Here is a 25896-nt window from a genome sequence, read left to right as displayed (position 1 = left end):
CTAGGGCTTCTCATGGGTGGACGTGAAACACTGATAAATTAGTCCTAGGGAGGGTGAGACCACAGGAAGCAGCTCCTGGTAATGCCACTTCCAGATCTTGTTTTCTGTCTAGGTATTTGACCTTAAGAAAATCAGTTCATGTGTAGGCACCATTATTTTCTCCTATGTAAGGTGAAGGATTTTAACTACACGACCTCTAAAATGCATATTATAAGTTAATATGCACTACCAGGACAGTCAATAGCATATGAAATTTCAGGAGAAGTATCATTTGGGGTGCCTGGGTGGCTCAGTCAGCTAAGTCCAACCCTTGATCTCAGCTCAGGTCTTGGTCTTAGGGTTGTGAGATCAAGCCCCGCATCAGGCTCCATACCCAGCATGGAATCTACTTTTAAAAAAAAAAGGAAGGAAGGAGGAAGGAAGGAAGGAAGGAAGGAAGGAAGGAAGGAAGGAAGGAAGGAAGGAAGGAAGGAAGGAAGGAAGGAAGGAAGGAAGGAGAAGGAAGGAAAAAAAAAGACCAACCATCATGCGTTAGATTAAAAAGGGATTGCCTAATGCTCATGGGTACCTAAACTCTGCTTTTTTGCCTCTTTAATAGTGGCTGAGTCCATGGGGAAGAAAGCACAGTAGCTGCTCTTGGACACCTCTTTCATGTTAGAGGTTTGGCCCAAACATCTCCAGCTCTGGCTGTTCATAGAGATCTATCAGCCCCTCCCGGTCCTATTTTCTTTAGCACAGGGAATAGAGAGTTCAGTGTACATACAGTCCTTCCTTTCCTTGGTTCATACGTTTTTGCATGCTAAAGACCAGATTGGGGATTCAAATCCTGACCTGCTGTGCATCAGAGGTGTTGAGGAGATGCAGAATTACCAAGTCATATCCCTAGAGCTGGCTAATCATGCTGCAGGAGTAGATCCTGTGCTCCATGGGGACAAAGCCAGAGGCAGAAAACAGGAGCCCCACCTGCCACCCAGCAGGACAGCCGTGTTTCCAGAGCCGTGATATAGATGAGTCAGAGGGGCCGGATGGAAGGAGTAGAGCCAGAGGAGAGTGGCCCGGAAGTCAGACTGAGAACACTGGAGTGGAAAGGAGGGGCTTAACACAATCCAAGGCAACAGAGGGGATCTGCACACTAAAAGAGCTTGGCAATTGCTGCAGTGATGGGGACAGAAGCCAGGTCTCAGGAACCCCAGGAGGAGTTGATCAGGACAGAACTAACACTTTGTGTAGCATGACCTATTTGGCAGTTTTATTTTTTTTATTATTATTATTTTTTTATTTGGCAGTTTTAAATGGAGAATGTGAGATGTACAAGTAGCCCAGAGGGGGAGGCTTGGTCAGGTGAGGACTTTTCCAGACCTTGGGTTTTCAGACAAGGGTGGGTTCCGGAGAAGACACACATGAGAGTCCCAGGGGCCAGCAATCAGGAATTTACCAGGCCCTGGGGTACCTGTGGAGCCCTCTGAATTCTTTTCCTTGATCTAATCTGACACATGACCTTCTTTTTAGATATCAAAGTTATCTGAAGAATATTTCATTCTGCAGAAAAAACTGAATGAAATGATTTTGTCACAGCAACTGAAGCCTCTTTATCTGGGTGTCTATCCTCATAAGCCAATTAATAGACGAGTTTCTTCTCAGCAGTGCCTTTCAGGTAAAAAAATCAGTAGAGTTAGAACTCCCTGAAGGGAAAAGCAGTGCCAGATCCTTTGTTTATTAGTTTCTCACCTTTATTCTATGGCAGATTTGAGATGACTATGTTCCAACTGTTTGGGGGAGAACCTTCATTTCATCCCGTTTCTCCTAAGTAGATAAAAGCCTTTCCAGAATGTTCCACACACCTCCTACTTTCTCTAACTTAATTCTTCTCTTTTTTCCTTTTTTTTTACTTTATATATTCTTTAACTAGAACTTGGTATATGGCACCAGAAGGGAATAGAGAGGGATGGAGTTTGGGGGAGTGGGGTGGGGTGCAGGTTTGATAAAAGGGAGCAAAAAATAAAATATATCTATTCCCTTTGCCAATGTCTGCCACCTTAAGTAGAATATGGAAGGTTCAGATCTTTATTCGGATATACAAACCCAAATGCATTACTAAATTTTCTTCTGATCAACCTAAGTCACACTCTGGTATGGAATTCAGACTCAGTATTTATCAGGCTTTCCTCTCCCCAAGGCTGTGCAAAGGCCCTGAAGCCTTATGTATCTACCAAAGGATCAGGTTGAGCCTGGGGTCACTACTTATTTGCCCTTAAAGTTACTGTTGGGACACCCATCTCCTTGCTGGCCTCATGACCCCTCCAAGTCGGGAGCTGTAGTGCTCCCCTACCTGCAGGGGACACCTGGAAACCGTCAAGTTGGGAGTCTCACCTGGTCCACATGTGCTCCAGGTAGCCCTCCTCTCTGCAGCCTTATCACCTCCCCCAGTGGGGGCAGCCACTGAGGGCCTTGCAGACCTCTCTCTGGGAGAATCTGTACTTCTTTTCCCTCACTTTCTTTGGAGACCTCGCACTCTCACCACCCCCACCAGGACACCTGGCAGCACCTCTGCAAGGAGTTTGGCTCTTGCCAAAGGCCGATAAATACTGCTCACCTCATCCAACTTCTGGAAAATCCCTTAGGCAGGAAAATACTGAGATGAGCTTGGCCACTAGTCTGATATTGAAGGGAAAATATCTTAATGTTTCGGTCAGTTATCCTGCCATATTATTTTCAAGTCAAAAGCTACAATGAAACTTTAAAAAAAAAAGTGGCTCTCTGGCCCTTCCTACCACCACTGCCCTCAGGCCCTGGCCCAGAACCCCTTGCTGTTAAGAAGCAACTTAACAAGTCAGAGCCCAGGTACCCATTAGTTTGATGGCTGCACCTGATGAGCATGGGGCAGGGAGGTGCTGGTAGTATATATAGGAGAAGCACAGGAAGCCAGGTAGTGTTCCCTGTATAAGCAGCTCAGCCCTGTGCTTATTGGGAAAGGAGGGGTGGGGTGGGGGGTGATCTTCCTAGGTAGGGTGTAGATAGGGAGGGAGGAGCGGCTACTGATGTTTTGCTATGACTCACACTTTTAAATATCTTGGGGACTCTGTGTGTGTGTGTGTGTGTGTGTGTGTGTGTGTGTGTGTTTAATAAAAAGTGTATATAAGTCTGCTTGAGAGTCTCTCCCTCTGCCCCTCCCCCTACTTATTCTGTCTTTCTCTCTCTCTAAAATAAATAATTAAAAAATAATGATGTAACACTAGAAAGTGGAAATGAGCACTAAGAGGTAAACGTTAAGTTCACTTTTAGGAAAACTAAGTTGCATTTTTGTACATCTGAATCGTTGTACACTGAAAATTCAACCATGCTGTAGACAACTGCATTTTTGAAAGATCATTCTGATTGCATTGCATTCATTGATGGCACAACAAATAAACACAGAAGGCCAGAAAGAGATGATGGTGGTTCAGATGCAGTGGTGGCTGACAAGGTGAACAGTCCGAAGCAAAGGTTAGTCGGTAGAAGACCTGTCAGGTAGGCAGGTGGATAAGTGTGTAGCAACAGAAGCCAAGAGATCATTCAGTAAGTCCACTGGCCATGAGAAAAGAGAGCCTAGATCAGGAGTTCAGACATATACAGATCAGCAAAGAAGAAGCAACCAGAGAGCTGGGAAGAACACCAGGAAGCCCAGTACCCCAGAAGGCCCAGGAAGAAGGTTTCTAGGGTGTCATATAGAATGACAGAGCAAGTAAGAAGGGAATTAGAAAATATCCATTGAATTTCTTATGCATTGACAATTACTTACTAAATTCACCAGAATGTTTTTTAATGTTATAATAAATACAAATGGAAAAGGGGATACAAATAATCATTATGCTACATTTTTCGAAATTTCACTTATAACATCTGCTAGGATTTATCATTGGATATAATCTATATTCGTATATTTTAATGATATATGCAACTTCTTAAAAAATTATTGAATAGCCTATGAACATTTATCACATATATTTGTTTAAAGAATTCCAGCTGAGGTCACAAATTGGGCCAGACATTGCTTGGTCACTTGTCACTATTCAATCCCTACAATGATTCTAGGTCTATTATTGTACCTTAGGATGTATTTCTTTTACCTCAGGATAGGCAAACTCTAGGCTAAATTTTAGACTCTGACTTTCATTATAAAACAACCTGAGTTTGCCAATCTTCTAACAACATTGAAGCCAAGAATTCCTGCCACCCATTCTGTATTCCTCAAGCTCTAGTGATTTTCCCAGGTATCTTCATGCACTTGCTGACATCACAAACTTCACACAGGTAGTCAGGTGCACATTTGTTGGAGGGAATAGATTATCAGTACCATAGTCAACATTTACTTATCCTCAAAGTTATTTTGTGTAGATTGGTTTTGTCCTCCTCAAATAGATTTCCAACCCTATGCAAGCAGGACCGTTTCATATACTACTCCATACTCGTTTTTCTGTTACCCTGGCACACATTCATCACACAGTAGACATTCAGCAACTGCTTATTAATTGGACAGAACACTGCTTAATTTCCCCCAGGAATTACAATATAATAAAGTACAGTGACCAGTGAAGATTTGAAAGTATGATTTTTACAATAACAAAAAAATGTAACATTACATTCTTTAAATGTTTATTGATTTGTATATATTATCTGATTTTAAACCCCTCCAGTCAGAAAAAAAAAGATTCTCTTTTTTTTTTTAAAGATGTGTTTACTTATTTTAGAGTGAGAGAGGTGAGATGGGTTATGCAGAGGGAAACGGAGAGAGAGTTCAAACAGACTCTGTACTGAGCACAGAGCCTGGCTTGATCTCACAACCCTAAGATCACTACCCGAGTGGAAACCAAGAGTCAGATTCTTTTTTTTTTTTTTTTTTTTTTTCAAGAGTCAGATTCTTAACTGACTGCCTTACTTAGGCGCCCCAGAAAAAAAGGTTCTTATAATATATAGAAGATCATCAGAATTAGTAATGCAGAATCTGGCACCCCACAGTACAAGCAGCTGCCCTCACCTGCTGAGGCAGATTCAGCTGATGCACTGTTAGCTCAGATTCAACCGACCACCCCTGGGATACTGACCTTCATGGCAAACTGTGCCTCCCCATGAAAAATTTCACTTAGGAAACCAAAATCAAGCTCATTTACAAGTAATTCCATCATTAAAATAAGCCTAAGCATCACCTGAAACTTTAGTTCTGTCATCATTGTCAAAAACCAATAGGCATCTTCAACTACTTGCTACCCAGAACTCTGTTGGTAAGACTCAGTAAGCTTCAGCTGGATTCTGTAAAGTGGCCTGGGAGAACTTCTAACCTGTTCTAAAGAAAGCCCTAGAAAACACAGCACATGAGGGTAATTAAATTTTTCTCTTCTTTTTGAGATTTTATGTATTTATTTGAGAGAGAGAGAATGAGAGCGCACACAGGAGCAGAGGAAGAGGGGTTGGGGAGAGGGAGAAGCAGACTCCCGCTGAGCAGGGCGCCTGATGCAAATGCAGGGCTCCATCCCCAGGACCCTGGGCTTGTGACCTGACCTGAAGGCAGATGCTTAACTGACCAAGCCACCCAGGTGCCTGGATAATTAATTTTTTCAAGTTAATTTTAACAAGCTATAACCTTATTCTGTAAGGTTTCTCTTTCTGTGAGACATATTTTTTAATGTACACAAGCGTCAAGGTAAAATAATGTCCAAATGAAGACTGAGCAGCTAGTTACGAAGTTTAAAATATAAAATAAGGTAAGTACTTGAACTACTTATTTTATATCTTTGTTTTGATAATAGTTATCATAAATTGAAACTGATAGGTGCTAACTGCACTTGCATTTTTGTTAAGAGAAACTTGGTATAGGATATGTATAACTAGAGTGTGGCTGTTGGATCATAGATCGCAATAAGTATACAATGACATTCATTATTCATAAGTATACAATGACAGTGCATTATGTCTCCCTGAATGGTATTTTTGGGGGGATGTTTTTCTTCTTAATTATGGTACACCTGGCAATTTGTTTTGACCATTGTGAAGAGAAGAAAAAAGATTAATTGCAGGACAAATAAATTCTGGTAACACAAAAGCACATTCTCTTTCTTTCCTTTATAAAGAAAGTATGACTATCCAACAGGCTGTAATTTTTTAGCGGTTTGCAAGGTTAACAAATAAGGATACTATTGTAATTCTCATGCTTCATTTACATAACATCAAAAGAAAATTCAACACTAGATCAAAGCAGTCCCTTGCCATGCACACACACACAGTGTATATAACACAAATGTTTTTTATGTTGCTTTGAGAATAAATGTTGGGGAGGAAAAAAATCACAATTTTCCATTTATTTCTAAATTTTAATGGCATTCAGACTCATGCAATTACCCTTAATACTTAGTTATTATGATGCAGATTTGATCTGCTGTAGTTTTTAGGATTGCCTATCACCTTACCATTGTAATGCCATTGTAATGCTGGCACCTAGAAATGCATTTTACAAACTACCAAGAATATATGACCACCTGTATCTATAAATGTGCTTACATTCATGAGAAAGCCAGGTAGCTCAAATAATGTGGGGTTATATATTTTATAGGATTATTTTTTCATTAAAAGTGAAAAGTAAAGAGATTTCAGAAATTATATTGCTTCCCACCCATTGCTTATCTTCCTGAGTTTATTTGCTATCCCTCTTTCTTCATAAGAAGGAATACCAACTCTCCAAGTCTCTTAAGAAAACAAGTCAGTATATAAAATTAAGTGACTTTATTTATAATAAGTAAATAAATGATTCAGTGAGAATCATTAAATTACATATTAAATACTAATCGTATGAAACAGTTTACCTTTCATAAATTTACACTCTGAATTATGGATTTCTGATGAATTAACTGAATTAGTTCAGATGAAACATTTGGCCTTTGATGGAAACAGCTACACTCAAATTATTACCCCTCATTCCATACTTTGTATCTAGTCTACATGTATCTACAGAGGACATGGAGCTAATATAGAAGCAGGAGTAATGAATATACTTCTCCCCCCTCCAACTTCCCTTTAAGTTTTGATTCAGATGCACACACACAAAAAAACAATAATATTAGCAACACTGGAAACTGAATTTTTCTTTATATATTTTGGCACCATATTACTTAGCTACATGAGATCAATTCAAAGATAAATTATATAGCATAGTTTATACAATAATATAATCAACACATGTTTAATATATTTATAATTTCATATGCTATAGAGATAATACCCTTTTTTTCCAAATAGCTAGTATAGTTTTAAAAATTGCTCTTTCTTTTAAGGTTGTATTTAAATTCCAATTATTTAACATAATGTTAGTTTCAGGTGTACAATATAGTGATTCAGCACTTCCATACATCACCTGATGCTCTTCACAGAATTGAGTATCATTGATCTTTTTCCTTTGCCCTTTGCCTCTTTCTTGGGCTCTCTCCTTTCCTCAACCTCTTTTGTTTCTTCTAACTAGACATACTAGGCCAGTCCACAAACTTACACAAATCAAAATCGAACCAGATTACATTTCCTAACCATAATGTAATTGAGATAGAATTGAAAAACACAGGGGTGCCTGGGTGGCTCAGTCGGTTAAGCACCTGCCTTCATCTCATGTCATGATCCCAGGGTCCTGGGATGGAGCCCTGCATCAGGCTCCCTCCCCAGCAAGGAGTCTGCTTCTTCCTCTCCTGTCCCTCTCGCCGCCCCCATACTGCTTGTGTGTCCTTTCTCTCTCAAATAAATAAATAAAATCTTTTTAAAAAAAGAATTGAAAAGGACGCCCGGGTGGCCCAGTGGTTGAGCATCTGCCTTTAGCTCAAGTCGTGATCCCAGGGTCCTGGGATTGAGTCCCGCATCAGGGTCCCTGCAGGGAGCCTGCTTCTCCTCCTGCCTCTGTCTCTGCCTCTCTCTCTGTGTCTCTAATGAATAAATAAATTAAATCTTTTTTAAAAAGTTGAAAAGCACAAATGAGCAAAATAAAAATCAATAAGATAATCTAAAGAAATTATGATTAAAGCTATAAATTATTTTGAATTAATAAAAATGAAAGTAGCCACATAGAAAAACTATGAATGGAATGCAGTCTATACTCATAGGAAAATTCATATCATTAAATGTTTTTGTTATTAACTGAGAGAAAATAATGAAAAAAGAATATAACTTGGGAAATTTTTATTTTTTTTTTTTATTTTTTATTTTTTTAACTTGGGAAATTTTTAAAGTAAATTAATGGTTATTCAACACCAGGAAAAACAGAAAAAAGAATAACTACAATAACACAAAAATAGACCAAATACCTAAATGACACTAAGGTAATAGCTTCATTTAAAAATAATTTGAAAGTAAAATAAATTCCTATTTTCAAAAGAATACACACAAAAAAAATTAGAAATAAGAACATTACAACAAGTGTAGTTGATAATACTGAAATCTTATCATACTATAAATCAATCAATTTCACAAAAACAATTTGGAGCTGGAACATAAATTTCTGAAAAGAAATTAGTCAATATAATGATATGCCTGTCAAAGAAAAGTTGACAAGAACTCAATATTTTAGGCAATTGGCATCTTAAATTCATGAGACAGATAATTCCTACATTATGTAATCTGTTTGAGAAAAAAAGGGATAAAGTGAAAACTACCTATTTTATGAAGGTCATATCCTGAAACCTAAGTCTGACAAATAACATTTTAGAAAAGAGGAAGGAAGAGAATGAGGCAGCAGAGGGAGGGAGGGAGGGAGGAAGGAAGGAAAAAAGGGATGAGGAGGGAAGGAAGAGGTGAGGGAAGGAAGGAAGAAAGCTATGAGTCAGTCTCAAGAGATTTAGAGGTAAAACCAAGTGCCATTCTGACTAACTGAGTGCAATATTACATTAAAAGAATCTCTTAAGAGCACATATTAATGTAACAGTATCAAAAAGTCAAAAGAAAAAAGTCATCTTGTTAACCCTGAAATAGTTTTCAATAAAATAATACCTGGTCCTAATGAAAAGACAAACTCTTAGTCAATGAGCAATAGAAGTAGATTCTTTAAATTGCCAAAATCATCATTAACTGTAAAACACTGGAAGCAGTTCCAGTAGAAAGTGGAATTAAGATAAGAATGCTGATGAAAACACTTTTTTCCATGATTTGGGAATTCTACCGAATGTAATAAGACAGGAAACAAAAGTCTCTATAAAAGCATAACTATTGAAAAGGAGAAGTTGTTAGGGTATTAATACCAACATGAATGTTGGTATTAAAAAATGTAAAGAATGAACCCAAATGATTGGTATTAACAATAGAATTCACCAGGGAGGGGATCCCTGGGTGGCGCAGCGGTTTGGCGCCTGCCTTTGGCCCGGGGCACGATCCTGGAGACCCGGGATCGAATCCCACGTCGGGCTCCCAGTGCATGGAGCTTGCTTCTCCCTCTGCCTGTGTCTCTGCCTCTCTCTCTCTCTCTGTGACTATCATAAATAAATAAAAGTTAAAAAAAATTTAAAAAAAAAAAAAAAAGAATTCACCAGGGATATGTATGTGAATAGAAAAATGGATATCCTTTCCTATAAAGTTGGAAAAAGAGTTCATTGGAAATAATAACAACAACAACAACAAAAACAGGGGGGTGGATCTTGAAATAAAGCTGGCAAGAAAACCACAAATAAACAAAAACATGTGGACAATGGTATAATACACTGTGTTTCTGGATTGGAACATAAGATACTGTAAACATAACTATTCTATAATTAATTTCTAGGTTTAAAAAGAAAACAGCATTCAATGTCTATGAGATTTTCTTTAGAACTTAAGAAAATGTTCCTAAAGACCATTTGTAAATTTCAGGAAAAAGGAATAATTAGAAATGAGGATTTTCTTTTTTAGATAGTAAAAAGAATAATATAAAGCTATAATAATGAAAACCATATACCTCTTATAAAAATCAACCACAGATTAATGAAATAGGGTAGCCCTAAAATTGACCCTGGTATCTATAAAAACCTGTCACAAAAAGATACACAGCAAAACCATAAGAAATAGATGGATAATGCTTAAAATTTTTCTGAGGTGGAGAGAAGAAATAAGATAATCTTACTTCAGGCTGAAAACCCAAATATTTCCCAGATACATTAATGATTTCATTGTAAGAAATAAACCCAAAACAATCAAATGATATGAACTGAGTCTTCACAACCTCTGCTTGAGAAAGGATGAAACATAAGAAGTTATAAAAGGACTTAGAAAGAAGAGAGGTGCTATCTTTGGACTAGATAAGCATTAAAACCTTCCAGAGATTAGAAAGCATCTTAGAAGTTAAAAAACCAAATGCAAACTGGATGAAAAACTTAGAACAAATGGAAAAGGTTAACATGTGTATTGCACAATGGGCTCTTATAAATAATTAGGAAAAATATTAACACCCCCCAATGGAAAAATGGGCACAAGACATTGATTTACTTATAGAAGAACAAATGCAAATGGCAAATAAGCATATATATGATCACCCTAATTTAAATACAAATTAAAATAAGTTCCTGTTTTTTATTTATCAAAATGACAAGGATAAAATATATTTAATAGTGATAAGAATGTGCTAATTTAATTATTCTCAAACACTATTGGTAAGACTGTAGAGTCAATGTTTTGAAAAGTGATTTAGCAATATAAAAAAAAAAAAAAGGAAATAGTTTGCATCATTGACCCAATAAACCCACTTATGGGGACATAGCCTAAGGAAACAACTGAAAAAGAAAAATTTATGTACTGGCAAAAAATGAAATGAGACAATAAGAAAATGATTAATAAGTAATGACACATTCATAGATGGAATATTAACAGCCCCTAAAATTCATTTTTCAGAGAATAACCTTGGCAAACTGCTAGCTAATCTAACTATAGTATAAAATATTACAGAATTAGAATCTGAATACTGTAAATAATCAGCTTAACCTCACATGGCAGTTCATTAACAAGAGCATCTATGCAGAAAGCTCTAGAAAAGTCAAACGGACTGGTTGAGTGAGAACTAGGTGCTCACTCTCCAGTAGAAAGGACTCTCTCTCACTGATTTTTACCTTCAGAGTCTACTTCTGTATAAGATTAAGAATCTGAATAATGGTACTTCATCCTGGTACAAAGCTTCCACAGTGATGTGGGGTAAGACGAGAGTGTCATCTCCAGATACGTCATTTTTGTTGCCGGTCACTGAAAGCTTGCTTGACATTTCCTCCAGCCATGCTCTGTTCCAGACAGGCTCTCGTAAGGAGTAAAGGCTTTATTAAAAATATTAGCATATTTCGTCTCACCTCGGTAGAAACCAATCTGAGAAAATGGCTGAACAGTCAATAAATTATTTTCTAAAATTTGACTCTTTGGGAAAAATTAACATAGGTTTCACTTCAGGCTATATACTCAGATATTTTTCAGATAGATTAAGATCAATATGATCTTGAAAAACAGCCAAAAAAAAAAAAAAACCAAACCAACCAAGTTGTAATTAGGGGGCCTTACATATGGTTCTCTAGGTCTCTAGGCAGGTAAGCATATATTTTGTTGTATGACTGTATCCATAGTCCTGTGGACACTCACACACAGGACACATGCTTCTAGTTCAGCATGACGGTCCACCATCCCCAGCACAGAAGGCACTCTTGAGATTCCATCAGTATCACTGTGTGTATTCTCATATGCCTCTCTTAGGGTGCCCTGCTTTGGTGATTGTGCATGAGTATGCAAGAGGGCTGGGAGAAAGGACATAACCAACCCCATGACTAGAACAAAACTACCTCTGAGGACTCTAGTCCAATACCTCTGCCCAATAGAGATGCCAGCAATAGGTGGCAGATATTTAGTGATCATGTCCAAGAGATAAATGATAATCTAGAGGGCATGTCTCTTCATCCCCCCACAAACAGAGTGGCCTTATTCTCCTCTGTTTTCTCCTGTGACATAACTAGAGTAGACATGAGGAGCAGGCTGGGGGCGGGGGGGTGGGGGTGGCGGTGAAGCACCCTACCTAAATCTAAGAGTAGTATAATTTAAAAACCACATGCTCAGTTTTCAATGTTCCTGATACTAGTGCAATGTACCCAAATCAGAGAGTGGCAAAAAGCTTAAAAGCCCATGCTCAAGGTGTCAATTGGCTCTAGGGTAGAAAAGAATGAGCCAAAAAAATTGCTTGAGCGTTCAAATGGGGATGGAGGCCAGTAGTTGCCTTTTGAGGTCAAAGGGAGCCTCTGAGTCAGATTCAGGGAATGGGAAGGCATCCCCAGAGTGTGAAGGACACTCAAAAGAGGAGAAACACCTCCCCTTACAACCCTTCACCTCAGGTATACTCAAAAGAACACAGACAGAGCATAGAGCAAAGCAAGTGCCCAAATTCAGGGGAACCATGAGAGATGAAAAATGTTTCCAGAGTTGTGTGCCATGCAAGGCAGAGGGAAGCAGAGTAGAACTGAACTGGCCCACGAGTTCAGAACCTGAATCCAGTCTCCTCCAGACTGGCTGGCCTGGCTGAAGGGCAGATGAGATGAAAAGGCAGAACCAACAGCTTCTGGAAGGCAGGTTGCATCCCTGACTGCACAAATCCTGCCTTTGATGTGCAGAAATGAATATTCCTCCCTTCTAAGATTTCCTGTAGCCCAACTGTATTGATGAAAGTTCACAGACGGCAGTAAATGGAAATTTACCAAAAATTTAAAAATTGATTTCTTAAAAAATTACAATAAGCACATTTCTGATCTGTTAATATCTGATTTATGACACTAACATAAGTGCATTTCTGTTCTGCTAATAACTGATTTAGATGAGATCCTTATGCAGACTATCCTCTGAATGTTAATTACCATTAAAGTGAGAATAATATTGAGATATAATTTTCTAAAGCAAGTATTTCCAATGAGATTTATGCTCTCTTCCAAATAAAAAAATATTGAGCTGTTTGTCCTTTCATTATTCAAAGAAAGGTGCATTTCTGGTAAACTGAAACACCGAAATTATTATCAGAACCCATAGTATAAATAAATAAATATTTTACCTTCTGGCTATTTAATGTAGCAATAACCTTTACAAGCTAATATTTATCATGCACATCACACAAAATAGTCACAAACCTTATTTTGCTACTGACAACATTGATAATATGGGATTACAAATGTTTATGTCACTTTTGTAATTAAGGGGTTAGAATGACATTAGCAGAGCGTGTTTGCACTCCCCCAAAAAGAACAAAATTTTAGAGGGCAAAATCAGCTTGCCTTTCTGGAATATTTGTATGCTGATAAACTCAGGGGAAGTTTGCTCTTCAAAAATACAAAATAGTCTGGGGAAATTTAAATGCAATCAGACCCTGTTGAACACATTCATCAATAATTTTCTTACTGGCTGCCCACTTTGTATGGCAATATCTTAAGTGAGACACCTTTTAAGAACATTCAGCCCTCCGTTTCAGATTATCCTGGTGAAAGAAGAAAGTCAGTGAACTAACACAAGAGCAGATTCTTCAAGATACAAGAAATAAACAGAAATTCTGAAAATTCAACACATTTTTTTACGTTTTATCTCTATAAAATAGATATACCCACGTGCATATTTATAATTTTACATAAAGGAAATATTTTTTTATTTTCCCTTTTTCTTCCTGTTTCCTTCCCCCTTTCTCCATCTGCAGCCCACATTACTCACCCCTCAAGAGAACCCTAATCATAAAACATGTATTCTTTCATGGATTTTGTAGATCTGCACACATACACTTATGCATACATACACATACAGAGATTTCTGTCATTGTTTTTATATAAATAAGATCACAATATAAATACCTATATATCTTGGCTTTTTTCCTTCAATTCCTTAGCAGGAATCCCTGCACATCAGCTGGCACAGCTATAACTCATTCATTTTACTGGCTATATAATATTTCACATGGGTATCAATGATTTATGTAAACTTTTCTCTCTTTCTAGATACTCACTGTTTCAGATTTTTGCCACTGTAAAAAATGTTGCAGTAAACATCTTTGAGGATGCCCTGGTATGCCAGGATTTTAGTTTTGCAAGATAGGTTCCCAGGGTAGGGTTATTGAGTTGAAAGGTATGTTTGGTTTTTTTTTGATAGGCTGCTTTCCCAAAAGCCCTAATAATTGACATTTCCTTCAATAGTTTGTGAGAACATACTTTTTTCTGGCATCCTGTACAGTGCTGTTATCCTTCTTTTAATCTTTGCTTATGTGCCAAAAGTGAAATGATATTTTGTCATTATTTTAACTTCTATTTCCTTGCCTATTAGCCAGCTCAGGTGCCTTCCTATACTTACTGACTTTTTGGATTTGCTTGTCTTGAACTTCCTATTTTAACCTTTTGCCCTTTTTTTCCACTGGTCTGTATTTTATATTAATTTGCTTGGCCTTGTATGCATTACAAATACCATCCCTTGACTTGTCCTCTGTATTATAAATATAGTTTTCCAAATCATGTGTCTTCTGACTTTGTTGCCATATTAAGGTCTTTATCTATTTTTAATAGCCAAATATGTCTACATTTTTATGACTTTTGGATTTTGGTGAAGACATTTATACCTCTAGATCATTCATGAAGTCCTCGCGTTCTCTTTCGAGAGTTTTGTTGGTTCTTCTATTTACACTTATCTTGAAAGCATCGGGAATTTATTTTTCTATGGACAGTAACAGTGGTGATCCAGTTAACAAAATTCACTTACCGCTGTGTCTCTGAGTTAAAATGGAGTCCATCTAACCTCTTAGCATCTCCAAACACCTACCACATGCAGAACAACCATGAAGAGGCAGGAGAACGTCAAAACCTCAGTTGTGATCTGTATCACTCAGAAACCTATGGCTCGACTATAAAAAAAAAATCACAGGTAAAAATAGTTAGATGTTATATGTTTGGTTACAGCTGCATGACAACATCCCACAGATGGTAGCTTAAACAAAAGAAATTGATTTCCTCCTAGTTCTGGAGACTAGAAAACCAAGATCAAGGTGTTGGCAAGGTTGGCTTCTTCTGAAGCCGCTCTCCTTGACTTGTGGATGGCTGTCTTCTCCCTGTGTCTTCACATGGTCTTCCTTCTGTGTGAGTCTGTGTCCTAATCTCTTCTTATAATGACACATATTGGGTAGGGCCCATCCTTGTCACTTCACTTTAAAGACCTTTTCTCCAAATATAGTCTTATTCTGAGGTACTAGGGGTTAGGTCTTCAGCATGTGAATTTTGAGGGGACATAACTCACTTCAAATGATCTGTATAGCATGTGAGTACTATTGTTGGTGCTCCCTGAGAGGGGGATCACTGGATAGTCAGTGAGAGCTTGGTGAAACAACTGGTACTGGAGACAGGCAGTGAAGATGCTCAAGATAGTGAGAGGGCACCTGGGTGGCTCAGTCAGTTAGGCATCTGCCTTCAGTTCAGGTCAAGATCCCAGGGTCTTGGGATTGAGCCCCTCATCAGTCTCCCTGCCCAGTGGAGGGCCTGTTCTCCCTCTCCCTCTGCTCCAGCCCCCTCCCCACACCCTGCTCATTCTCTTTCTCAAATAAATAAAATCTTAAAAAAAAATTTCAGTGAGTCTATTAGAATATGAGAATAAGCAAAATTATAGCTACAAACATGGTGTGTCAGGGTTCCAGTGAGGCCAGTAGACTGACCAAAGGAGATGGTTCATTTCAGGGGGAAGCGGGAGATAAAATTGTAACTGCTGTGATTGTAAGTAATCTGGATTTAGGAGAAGTTTAGCCTTAATCATAGAAGAAAAGAAAACAATGAATTTTTGAAAAGTGAAACTTCATAATTAAAATGATAGGTAAGGAAGAAAAATCTGGTCTTTGTTTGTGAGGTGAAGCATGGAGAACAGATTAAGTCTCTGCCAAAGTTATTAACTGAGCAGTTTAGCCCAGAGTGGTAGCCATGGTAGACAAAAGGAAATGATGGGTGAGTATTAGACATTCAAAGCATGTATCAAAAAATTGGCGGAAGTTGATGATTGTCTGTTTATAGGAAATGAGCAAGTGGGATAAGACAAAGGTGATATCAATATTTTGAGCCTGGGGTAGAGGTAGACATAATGGTGTCATGCCATGGAGCTTGTGATACACAGAATCCTACATGGAGAAGGAAAGTGACCACCGGTTCATTTGAGCCTTAGAGTTTGAGATGGAAGTACTCAATAGGGAAGAAAAAATTGGGGCAGGAGCTCTGGCGGGGTGAAAACATCAAACCTGAGCTTTGTATCAGGAAGCCATCAGCATGGAGTACACCATGGGATGTGCAAGGAACAAAGAGAGGATTGATTCAGTCCAGGAGGCAAAGGGATTATTAACTCATTCAGCAAAATTTTATTAAACAGTGACTATATGTCAAGCATATCCTTAAGTGCCAGGAATACAAAGATAAATAAGATAAGGGATCTCCCCTCAGAAATCTCATCATGAAGGTCAGGAGTAGTCAATAATGTTAAACGATGAAGGCAGCCATTGAAGGACAGATAAAGGGCCCTTGTATTTGTCAATAAAGTGAATCACCCTTGACTCTCTAGAGGCAGTTTCAATAGTTTAGGTGATAGAAATGAGATTGAATGGGGAACATTTGATGAGACAGCGGAGACAAGAGCAAGATTCTCTTTATTGCCAGAATCAGTTTTGTTTTCCACTCTCCTGGCCCTTATTCAGATTCTTTGCCACCTTCAGCTTAATTAACTTCTATTACAACCGTGATATGCTGATATTGTAATTTAGACTTTAACATTAAAGTCAAGGTAAAATCTAGTCAGAGGTCAGTTTCATGCTCCTAAAACCATAAAAACTTCATATTATATGTGTATGTTTCTTGCCATTCAGTTTCAAATGAATAATATAAGTGGGCATAAGCAATACATTTTAAAATGATGAGACTTTGCAAGAGCCATAGAAGCTGTTTAATAATCAGCACTTAGATGATTAGGGAAGGAGAAAGAAAAAAATAAAAGACCAGTATTTGCGGTAATGGCAAGAATCTAGCTTTTACCATCTTTCCTTGTGCTTTTGACAATCTTGGACAGGATTCGACAGGGCTCAGATACTTGAATTCCCTCCACCTCCTCTATTCCCATGGAGAGGAACAGAGAGAGGGAACAGAAGACGAATCGCCAGAGATTGGTTGGAAAAGTGCTTCTACTCTACTTGTCTATTACTAATCTCTATTAATATGGTCTCGTTAACAAAGATCTCATTTTCTTTTGTCTTATTCGAAAAAAAGATTGTATGATTGTTGTGGTTTTCTCTGATTAGCATTGTTCCATGTATTATACCTCTATAAAATACATCTAGCTAGCTGATCTATCTTTGTCATCTAGCAATTTCCTATAGATTTTGAAATGAATGAGCTGGATTCTGTGAGAATGTGAATACTGTTGTGATAAGTATGTTCACCTAGTGGACTGGGCATAAGACCAGAAAGTTGGACATCTGTGAGTCTCTATCCTGGCTGAAACTGATTCGCACTACCAGTCATGGTTGTTTACACATAGTATAAATATTCACTGATTTCATTCTATTTGACTTGATTTGGTTAGTATGCTTTGGAGAAATTCAGTTTCTCTGTGTATTTCTACATCGAGGCTAGGAATCATTCTTTCCCCTTTATTATACAAAATAATGATCTATTACTGCCTTTAAAGTCCAGCTAACAAATGTATGCTCAGATATAACTTGAATGTAAGTCATTCTCCAATAAGCACCCATACCTTGCTCCCACCCTGATCTGATGTATCCATAAAACAGGCATTTCTGCACAAATGTAGTCAGGGGATGCAGTGGTCAAGAATCATGAAAAACAGACAAGAATACTTCATTAGAGGTTCATTAGCTCTGTAAATGTAAAGCCACTTGTGACAAACACTAACAACCAAGTATATAGAGCATCAGAAGCTTTAATGACATTGCTACAGGTATAAGAACTTGGCTATATTGACAAAAAAGACCAGAAAAAGATGACAAACTTTATTCTTTCTTGGTGAAGGTTTTTCAAGTCAAGTCTGATGATTCTAATAGTTTGAGGTTCTACATTTCAAAGGAAGTCAAGCCTGCAAATGAGTAATGTTCTTGTTTGGGGGTAACATAGGAGATGGCCTTTGAGTAGAGATTTTGCAGGGCTTGGATGGATGGGTCATTGTATAAGGCTGGTGGTTGGGGGAATCACAGCAAAATTCTATGAGCATATTACCCTTTTTTAAGTTCTTATTTAAATTCCAGTTAGTTTAATATACAGTGTAGTAAAAGTTTCAAGTGTACAATATAGTGATTCAACACTTCCTACAACACCTGGTGCTCGTCACAAGTGCACTCCTTAATCCTCATCACCTATTTCACCCATTCCCCCACCCTCCTCTCCTCAAACAAACCATCAGTTTGTTCTCTATAATTAAGAATATATTTCTTGGTTTGTCTCTCTTTTTTTCCCCCTTATGCTTGTTTGTTCTTTTTCTTAAATTCCTATTCCACATATGAGTGGAATCATATGATTTTTTTTTAATCATATGATTTTTGCTTTCTCCAGTGGACTTACTTTGCTTAGCATAATACTCTCTACCTTCATCATTGCAAATGGCAAGATTTCATTCTTTTTTTGTTTGTTTGTTTTTGATTTCATTCTTTTTTATGGCTAATATTCCTATATATATACACACACACCACATATTTTTTATCCATTCATCTATTGATGGACTCTTGGCTGTTTGAATAACTTATGCTATTGTAGATAATGCTGCTGTAAACATCCGGGTACATGTATCCCTTTGATTTAGTATTTTTGTATCCTTTGGGTAAATACCCAGTAGTACAATTGCTAGACCATAGGGTAGTTCTATTTTTGACTGTTTGAGGAAACTCTGTACTGTTTTCCAGAGTGGCTGCACCAGTTTGCATTTCCACTAACAGTGTATGGGGGTTCCCCTTTTTCCCCATCCTTGCCAGCACCTGTTTTTTCTTGTGTTGTTGGTTTTAGCCATTCTGACAGGTGTGAGGGGATAGCTCATTGTAGTTTTGATTTGTATTTCCCTCAAGGTGAGTGATGTTGAGTATCTATTTATGTATTTGTTGGCCATATGTATGTCTTCTTGGGAAAAATGTCTATTCATGTCTTCTGCCCATTTTTTAATTGAGTTATCCATTTTTTAAGTATTGAATTTTATAAGTTCTTTATATATTTTGCATACTATATCCTTATCCATTATGTCATTTGCAAATATCTTCTCTCATTCTGTAGGTTGACTTTTAGTTTTGTTGGTTGTTTCCTATGCAGAAACTTTTTATTTTGGTGTAGTCCCAATAGTTCATTCTTGCTTTTGTTTCCCTTAGCTCAGGAGACATATCTAGAAAGCAGTTGCTACAGCCAATGTCAAAGAAGTTACTGCCTATGTTCTTCTCTAGGATGTTAATGGTTTCCCATCTCATGTTTGGGTCTTAATCCATTTTGAATATATTTTTGTGTATAATGTAAGAAAGTTGTCCAGTTTCATGCTTCTGCATGTTGCTGTCCAGTTTTCCCAACACCATTTGTTGACCAGACAGTCTTTTTTCCATTGGATATTCTTTCCTGCTTTGTCAAAGATCAATTGACTGTATAGTTGTGGATCTAATTCTAATTTCTCTATTCTGTTCCATTGATCTATGTGTTTGTTTTTGTGCCCATACCATACTGTTTTGATCACAACAGGGTTGTAATATAACATGAAGTCCAGAATTGTGATGCCTCCAGCTTTACTTTTCTTTTTCAAGATTGCTTTGACCATTCAGGGTCTTTTGTAGTTCCATACAAATTTTAGTATTGCTTGTGAAAAATGCTATTGGTATTTTGATACAGATTGCATTAAATGTATAGTTTGTTTTGGGTAGTATAGACATTTTAACAGTATTTGTTCTTCATCCATGAGCATGGAATGTTTTTCCATTTGTGTAACCTTCAATTTCTTTCAACAGTGTTTTATAGTTTTCAGAGTACATGTCTTTTGCCTCTTTGGTTAGGTTTCTTCCTAGATATCTTACTGGTTTGGGTCCAGTTGTAAATGGGACTGATTCCTATTAGTTTCTCTTTCTGCTGCTTCATTATTGGTGTAGAGAAATGCAACAGATATCTGTACATTGATTCTGTATCCCGTGACTACTGAATTCATATTTCAGTTCTAGCAGTTTTTTGGTGAAGTCTTTCAGGTTTTCTATATAGAGTATCATGTCACGTGCAAATGGTGAAAGGTTTACTGCTTTCTTGCCAGTTTGGATGCCTTTCATTTCTTTTTGTTGTCTGATTACTGAGGATAGGGTTTCCAGTGCTATAGTGAATGAAGTGGTGAGAGTGGACATCCCTGTTTTATTCCTGGGTGTAGAGGAAAAGCTCTGGGTTTTTCCCCATTGAGGATGATATTAGCTGTGGGTTTTTCATTTAAGGCCTTTATTATGTTGAGGTATGTTCCCTCTAAACCTACTTTGTTGTAGGTTTTTATCAATAATACATGTTGTACTTTGTCAAATGCTCTTTATCTATTGAAATTATCATATGGTGATCCTTTCTTTTATTAATGTGATATATCATGTTGATTGATTTGTGAATATTGGACCATTCTTGCAACCCAGGAATAAATCCCTGGGTTGATCATGGTGAATGATTTCTTTACTGTATTGTTGGATTTAGTTTGCTAATATTTTGTTGGTTATTTTTGCATCCATCTTTATCAGAGATACTTGCCTGTAGTTATTTTTACTCATGGTATCTTTATCTGGCTTTGGTATCAGGGTAATGCTGGCCTCATAGAATGACTATGGAAGTTTTCCTTCCTTTTCTGTGTTTTGGAATAGTTTGAGAAAAATAGGTATTAACTCTTCCTTAAATGTTGGCATAAAACCCCTTTTTAAGGATTTTCTAGCACTTTCAACTCGTCTCCCTATCATCCTCTGAACTTCTGTACGCTATTCCACATTACCAAACTATACATTTTTTTCTTCCCCTTCTTTCCTTTCCCTTATCTCTCAAAGCCCCACACTACTAGACAAGCAGAAGGAACATGTAGTGAGGAATATGATTAAGGGGTGGTTGGGGGAACAAAGAACTTTCCTCTTTCTCCAAGCTTAAGCCCCAGTTGTATGTATATAATTTCTTATTTACCCCCAAAGGAAAGCATTGCTTGATAATCGTCTTTGTAATTGAAAACTTGTTTATGATCACCTTTCTTATAGGTATCTCTAAAGAAGAAGAGCCAAAAATATTGAGACCCCCAAGACGGCCCCGGAAACCCAAAACATTAAATAACCCTGAGGACTCCACATACTATTATCTGCTACATGTAAGTGGCTCACTCTTCCTATCAGATGAGAGCCATAGCAACTGCTAACACTCCTCTTCCTCTAGGTCCCAGCCTCTCCCTGCCCTCTAGCAGTCTTCTCTGCTGGTCCGTTAATTGAGCTGAGGTGCAAATACCAAACCAGAAAGAGAAGTGCATCATAAAAGGAGCTCTTCAGAGGGACCTTAGGTCAAAGGTCAAGTTTTAGGAAAAGAAGAAGAAAGGGAAAGAGGAAGGAGACATTTACTTGAGCAGCTTTCAAATTCCAGGCTTAGACAGAGGGGCTTCACATATAGGTGACATCTCATCTTGTGAATAGCCCTTAAGATGGTGTCCTCATCTCACTGGTCAGAACTCAGACCCAGATAGGCACTGCAGAGCTGCCGGGGTCGTTAGCTGCACTCAAGTCTTCTGACTGACCGCTCCTGCTTACTCCCTATGTGCAACAGGAGGGCTCCCTGGCACCAGCCCTGCCCACCTGCCCTTCCTCTCCTGTTCCTGCTATCTATGAGTGTCACCATCAACCACTGATGACCCAGACCAAGAACCTGGGGGGCTTCCTGGATCTTGCCCTCTCTCATTCCTGACATCTCCTCTGTCACCTACAGTGTGGCTTTTCCTGGCCAGGACTCACTCCAATTCATGCCCTGCCTCTGACCCCATGGGCAACACTCTACTTCAGACCATCATCATTCCTCACCCAGAATATTTCAGGCTTCTTATCTCAGCTGCTCCAGACCCTACCAGAATGTTTCTTTAAACTGTCTTGTGAGTGTGTTTCTCCCTTACTGATCCATCCCTCTAATAGTCCAGTACTTCCTTCCACATAAAGTCCAGATGCTGCGGAGGCCTTCCTCACTGGACCCCAGGCTACTCTTGGGGCCCCCTCTCAAGGCCCCCATGCCTACTAACTTTTAAGCTTACTGCTTAAAACCTTGCCAGCCAGTGCCTACCTGGCATGCTCCTGAGTCCTTTGTACCTGCTGGTCCTTCCTTCTGCAACACTTATCCACTCTTCCACTCCCACTGCCACAGGGAAGGAACAGTGATTCTCTATGCCCCCATTTCACCCAGAGAATGTTTCCCATCCATTGAAATTACATTTCCCAGCTTCTGGGCAGAAAATGGAGCTCCCACTTGACTTCCAAGTCAGTCTTAGCCCTGCTTTCTCTCTGGGGATGTTTTTTTCCAGTGTCTTTGGAAGGCTCCTATCCTCCTTGGTGTTGCCTAGCATTCAATCTTAGGCTCTCTTCTCCTCTCATTACTTTTGGACAATCTCATGACCTCAGTTACTACCAATTTCTGAATCTTTATCTCTGTTTAGACCTCTCCAAAGCTCCAGACTCAGACTCAAACTGGCTAGTGTTTATTTTACGTACTCTCCATGGATGTACATGGGCATACACACACACACACACACACACACACACAGCTTTATTATGTCACATTCCATACAATTCACACACCTAAAATATACAATTAAATAGTCTTCATTATATTCAGAGTTGTATAGCCATCCCCATAATCAATTTTAGAACATTTTCCTCACCCCAAAAAGAAACTCCATACCCAGTCATTCTCCATCCCCTCCCTCCAGCCTGAGGCAACCACTAATCTATTTTCTATTTGCCTATTCTTTTTTTTAAAAATATTTTATATATTTATTCATGAGAGACACACAGAGAGAGACAAAGAGGCAGAGACACAGATAGAGGGAGAAGCAGGCTCCCTTCAGGGAGCTCTATATGGGACTTGATCCCAAGACCCTGGGATCACGCCTTGAGCCAAAGGCAGACGCTCAAACACTGACTACTCAGGCGTCCCTCTATTTGCTTATTCCGAACATTTCATATAAATAGAAATGTGTGATATATGGTCTTTGTGAATGAATGACTGGCTGTATTCATAAACCAATGATCAGAATATTATCCTGACTCTTCCCTCTTTCTTATCTTCCATATCCAAAATCCTACCACTTAAATATCTCCTGAATTTCTGTTTCTCTCCACCTCCTCTGCCCACAGCCTCCTCCTGGCCAGCAATTCCAGGTGATATCTCTGCATCTATCCCTCCTCTGCATCTATCCCTCCTCTTACTGCTCTCTTGTTTTGCTCCCCTTCCCATTAATGCATCTTTCACATGGTAGCTAGAATAGTGTTTCTAAAATTAGCATCTAGTCATGCTACCCCTCTGATGGAAAGCCTTGTAATTACTTCCTAGTGGCCTATGATAGAAGGGCTGGCCAACATCAGGGCCTTGCTTACCTTTCCAGCCTCAGCTCCTGACATTTATTTACTCCAGCCATTCCCTCTCATTGGCCTGTACCTGTTCTTCACATTGTCTGTAGGCATTTGTCCCTGGACATGCTCTGTCCTCAGCCTACAACCCACTTCCTTTTTCTATTCTCACCTCATGGGGACAAAATACCCCCAGCCTAGATGTCATTTTCTTCAAGAAGCCCTCCTGATACTCCCAAATCCCAAAGGAGCTCTTCCTGTGTCCTCCCTAGGTGGCCCATACTTCATGTCACCATGAAGTTGTCACCAGTATACAACTGCCAAAGAGTGGTCAAGGTGGTTTCTGTAAGGTCAAGGAGTTTGCCTGTTGCATTTAGCCTAGCACATAATAGGCTTACAGTAAATATCTGTGGTACAAATGAGTGCAGTGAAATGTGAGCAAAATACAATTAGAAGCAAATCAAGGAAGCAAAAATTCCAGATAGCTGCATTTGACTATTACTTTATAAAAATCTTGATAACAGATTTTTTTCTACACTGCCCACCCCAAAAGGAAGCAACTAGCCTGACATTTGTTCATGTAGTTAAATAGAAAGAAGAGCAGAGAACAAGATTAGAAATTACCAGACATTCCCTATTAACCCTGAAATAAGTGGTAAATGATGCTCAGTGACCTTTATTAACTGTAGCTGAAATGACAATTGACCATGAGGGCTTCACCAACAGATGCCATTCTCGATATGAGAATTTATAAGAGCTTGAAATTAGGTGCAGTGCCTGTTACTGACAACCACCTTCTCAGAATCATGCAGCAGATTCTGAGCCTCACAAATGAGTCCCTGCCCTCAAAAAGTTGACTTTGACTTTGCCTTTGTCCTCTTCTTTTTTAAATGAATGTAAAGGGTTTACTACCTTTTAATTTTAATGACGGGAATCTTTTTTATAACCCTATGTCTTGAAATCTGTGGCTTCAATGAAAAATAAAGCACAGAAAACCAGAATATTAGTATAAGTGACAACACACCATGTGTTCATATTTATCTGGCCCGTACCCAAATTTGGGGCTTAACACATAGTGGAACCTATAGCTATGATGGGACTCACATCCTTTAGCCAGGAAAACACTTTCTGGAATGTTAGCTGGCTTTAACCAGGCAAGGGGATACAGACAGGGTGGCAGCCATTTCTACTGCTGCTTTGGCCTCCTGCCTGTACAGGTACATCAAATGCAACCAAGAGGCCAAAGAATTGTATCAAGACTGTAACCATAGAGTGCTAAAGATAACCCCGCAAATCCTCCATAAAACCAGTAGATAGATACATCTAGACAGATACATCACATCTTCTCCTGTTATCATCTTGATTAATGCTATTTTATGCAAAGCCCAGGCCTACAGACATCTTCTTTTCAATATTAAAATAAACATGCAATGGAAAACTCTGCCCATTTTGTTTGCTTTCTGAAGTGTACCTAAGGTGGTGGTGGCTTCAAGATTCAAACCAGAACAGTGATCCTGATGACTTTATTAGATATACCAAGGAGCAGAATGTCTCTAGAAGGTTTGCAATTGCTTCTCTAGAACAAACTGCCTTTTTTATTGGCATTTTTACTTTCCTATGGGTAGAACGACTGATGACAGCAGAAAAAACAACAAAACTAAACAAAAATCTCAACTTCATTTTGCTGCTGAAAGCATTATTATGATTTAGTTATGGAAAACTCTGATTCCAGCTATCATTTGGGAACACAACAACACACTCTTGTGCTTCAGACTCATTAAAGTATCTGTCCTTACATCAAATTTTCAGGCAAATAGAGTGACCTCTGAAAGCTCTCCTTTTGGCCATCTTGCACCGCTTACTGATAGAAAGCACCATGGTCTATTTCTTCCAGAGGAGGGAATGGAATGTAGGAAGTGATTGTGCCATCTGTAACTCTCAAGAGTTTTGAAGAGTTGTATTCTTTGTTATCTGTGGCATGGCCAACTGCATCCAGAAAAGAGAAGACTAAAATATAAACCAAGCACCTCATTTCTGTTGAGCAAAATTAAGCAAAGATTTGGTTACAGTTTCTAAAAAAGAAAGTTATGTCATTGGAAGCCCCCCAAAACTGCCATGCCTCTCCCCCTCCCCATATAAGAAACAACCAAACCACATAGAGATAGCCACAGACACAGGGAATGCTGCTATAGGGAATAAGGTAATGCAACAAGTGAGGATTTATACATTATAGACCACTTCCGGTAAGCATTTGAACTGAAAGAGGAACAGGAATTCATGATTCACGTGCAATAAAAGATCTATGTTTCAAAAAACCCCACCTTCTATAATTTTAAATGGTT

At 38.5% G+C, this 25896-nt stretch overlaps 1 protein-coding gene and 1 pseudogene across 4 annotated transcripts in view; both read left to right on the top strand.

Annotated features, from left to right (window-relative positions):
* MYO3A (myosin IIIA) overlaps positions 1-25896 on the top strand; it is a 240351-nt gene that overhangs the window by 202736 nt on the left and 11719 nt on the right. For 2 of the 4 annotated variants that reach the window (XM_049096892.1, XM_025463904.3), the window contains 2 exons: positions 1510-1654; positions 21215-21321. The exons of 1 other annotated variant lie outside the window; for it this stretch is intronic. In XM_049096892.1, the coding sequence (XP_048952849.1) occupies positions 1510-1654; positions 21215-21321 (252 nt within the window). The remainder of the gene's footprint in view (positions 1-1509; positions 1655-21214; positions 21322-25896) is intronic. One more of the 4 variants, XR_007403741.1, reaches the window with a different exon arrangement.
* LOC112670393 (protein ARV1-like) lies at positions 23849-25505 on the top strand (annotated as a pseudogene).

The sequence above is a fragment of the Canis lupus genome, chromosome 2 (genome assembly GCF_003254725.2).
Source record: "Canis lupus dingo isolate Sandy chromosome 2, ASM325472v2, whole genome shotgun sequence".
Taxonomy (NCBI): Eukaryota; Metazoa; Chordata; class Mammalia; order Carnivora; family Canidae; genus Canis; species Canis lupus.
Note: the sequence above shows the minus strand (reverse complement) of the source record. Positions and strands in the feature narration are given on the sequence as shown.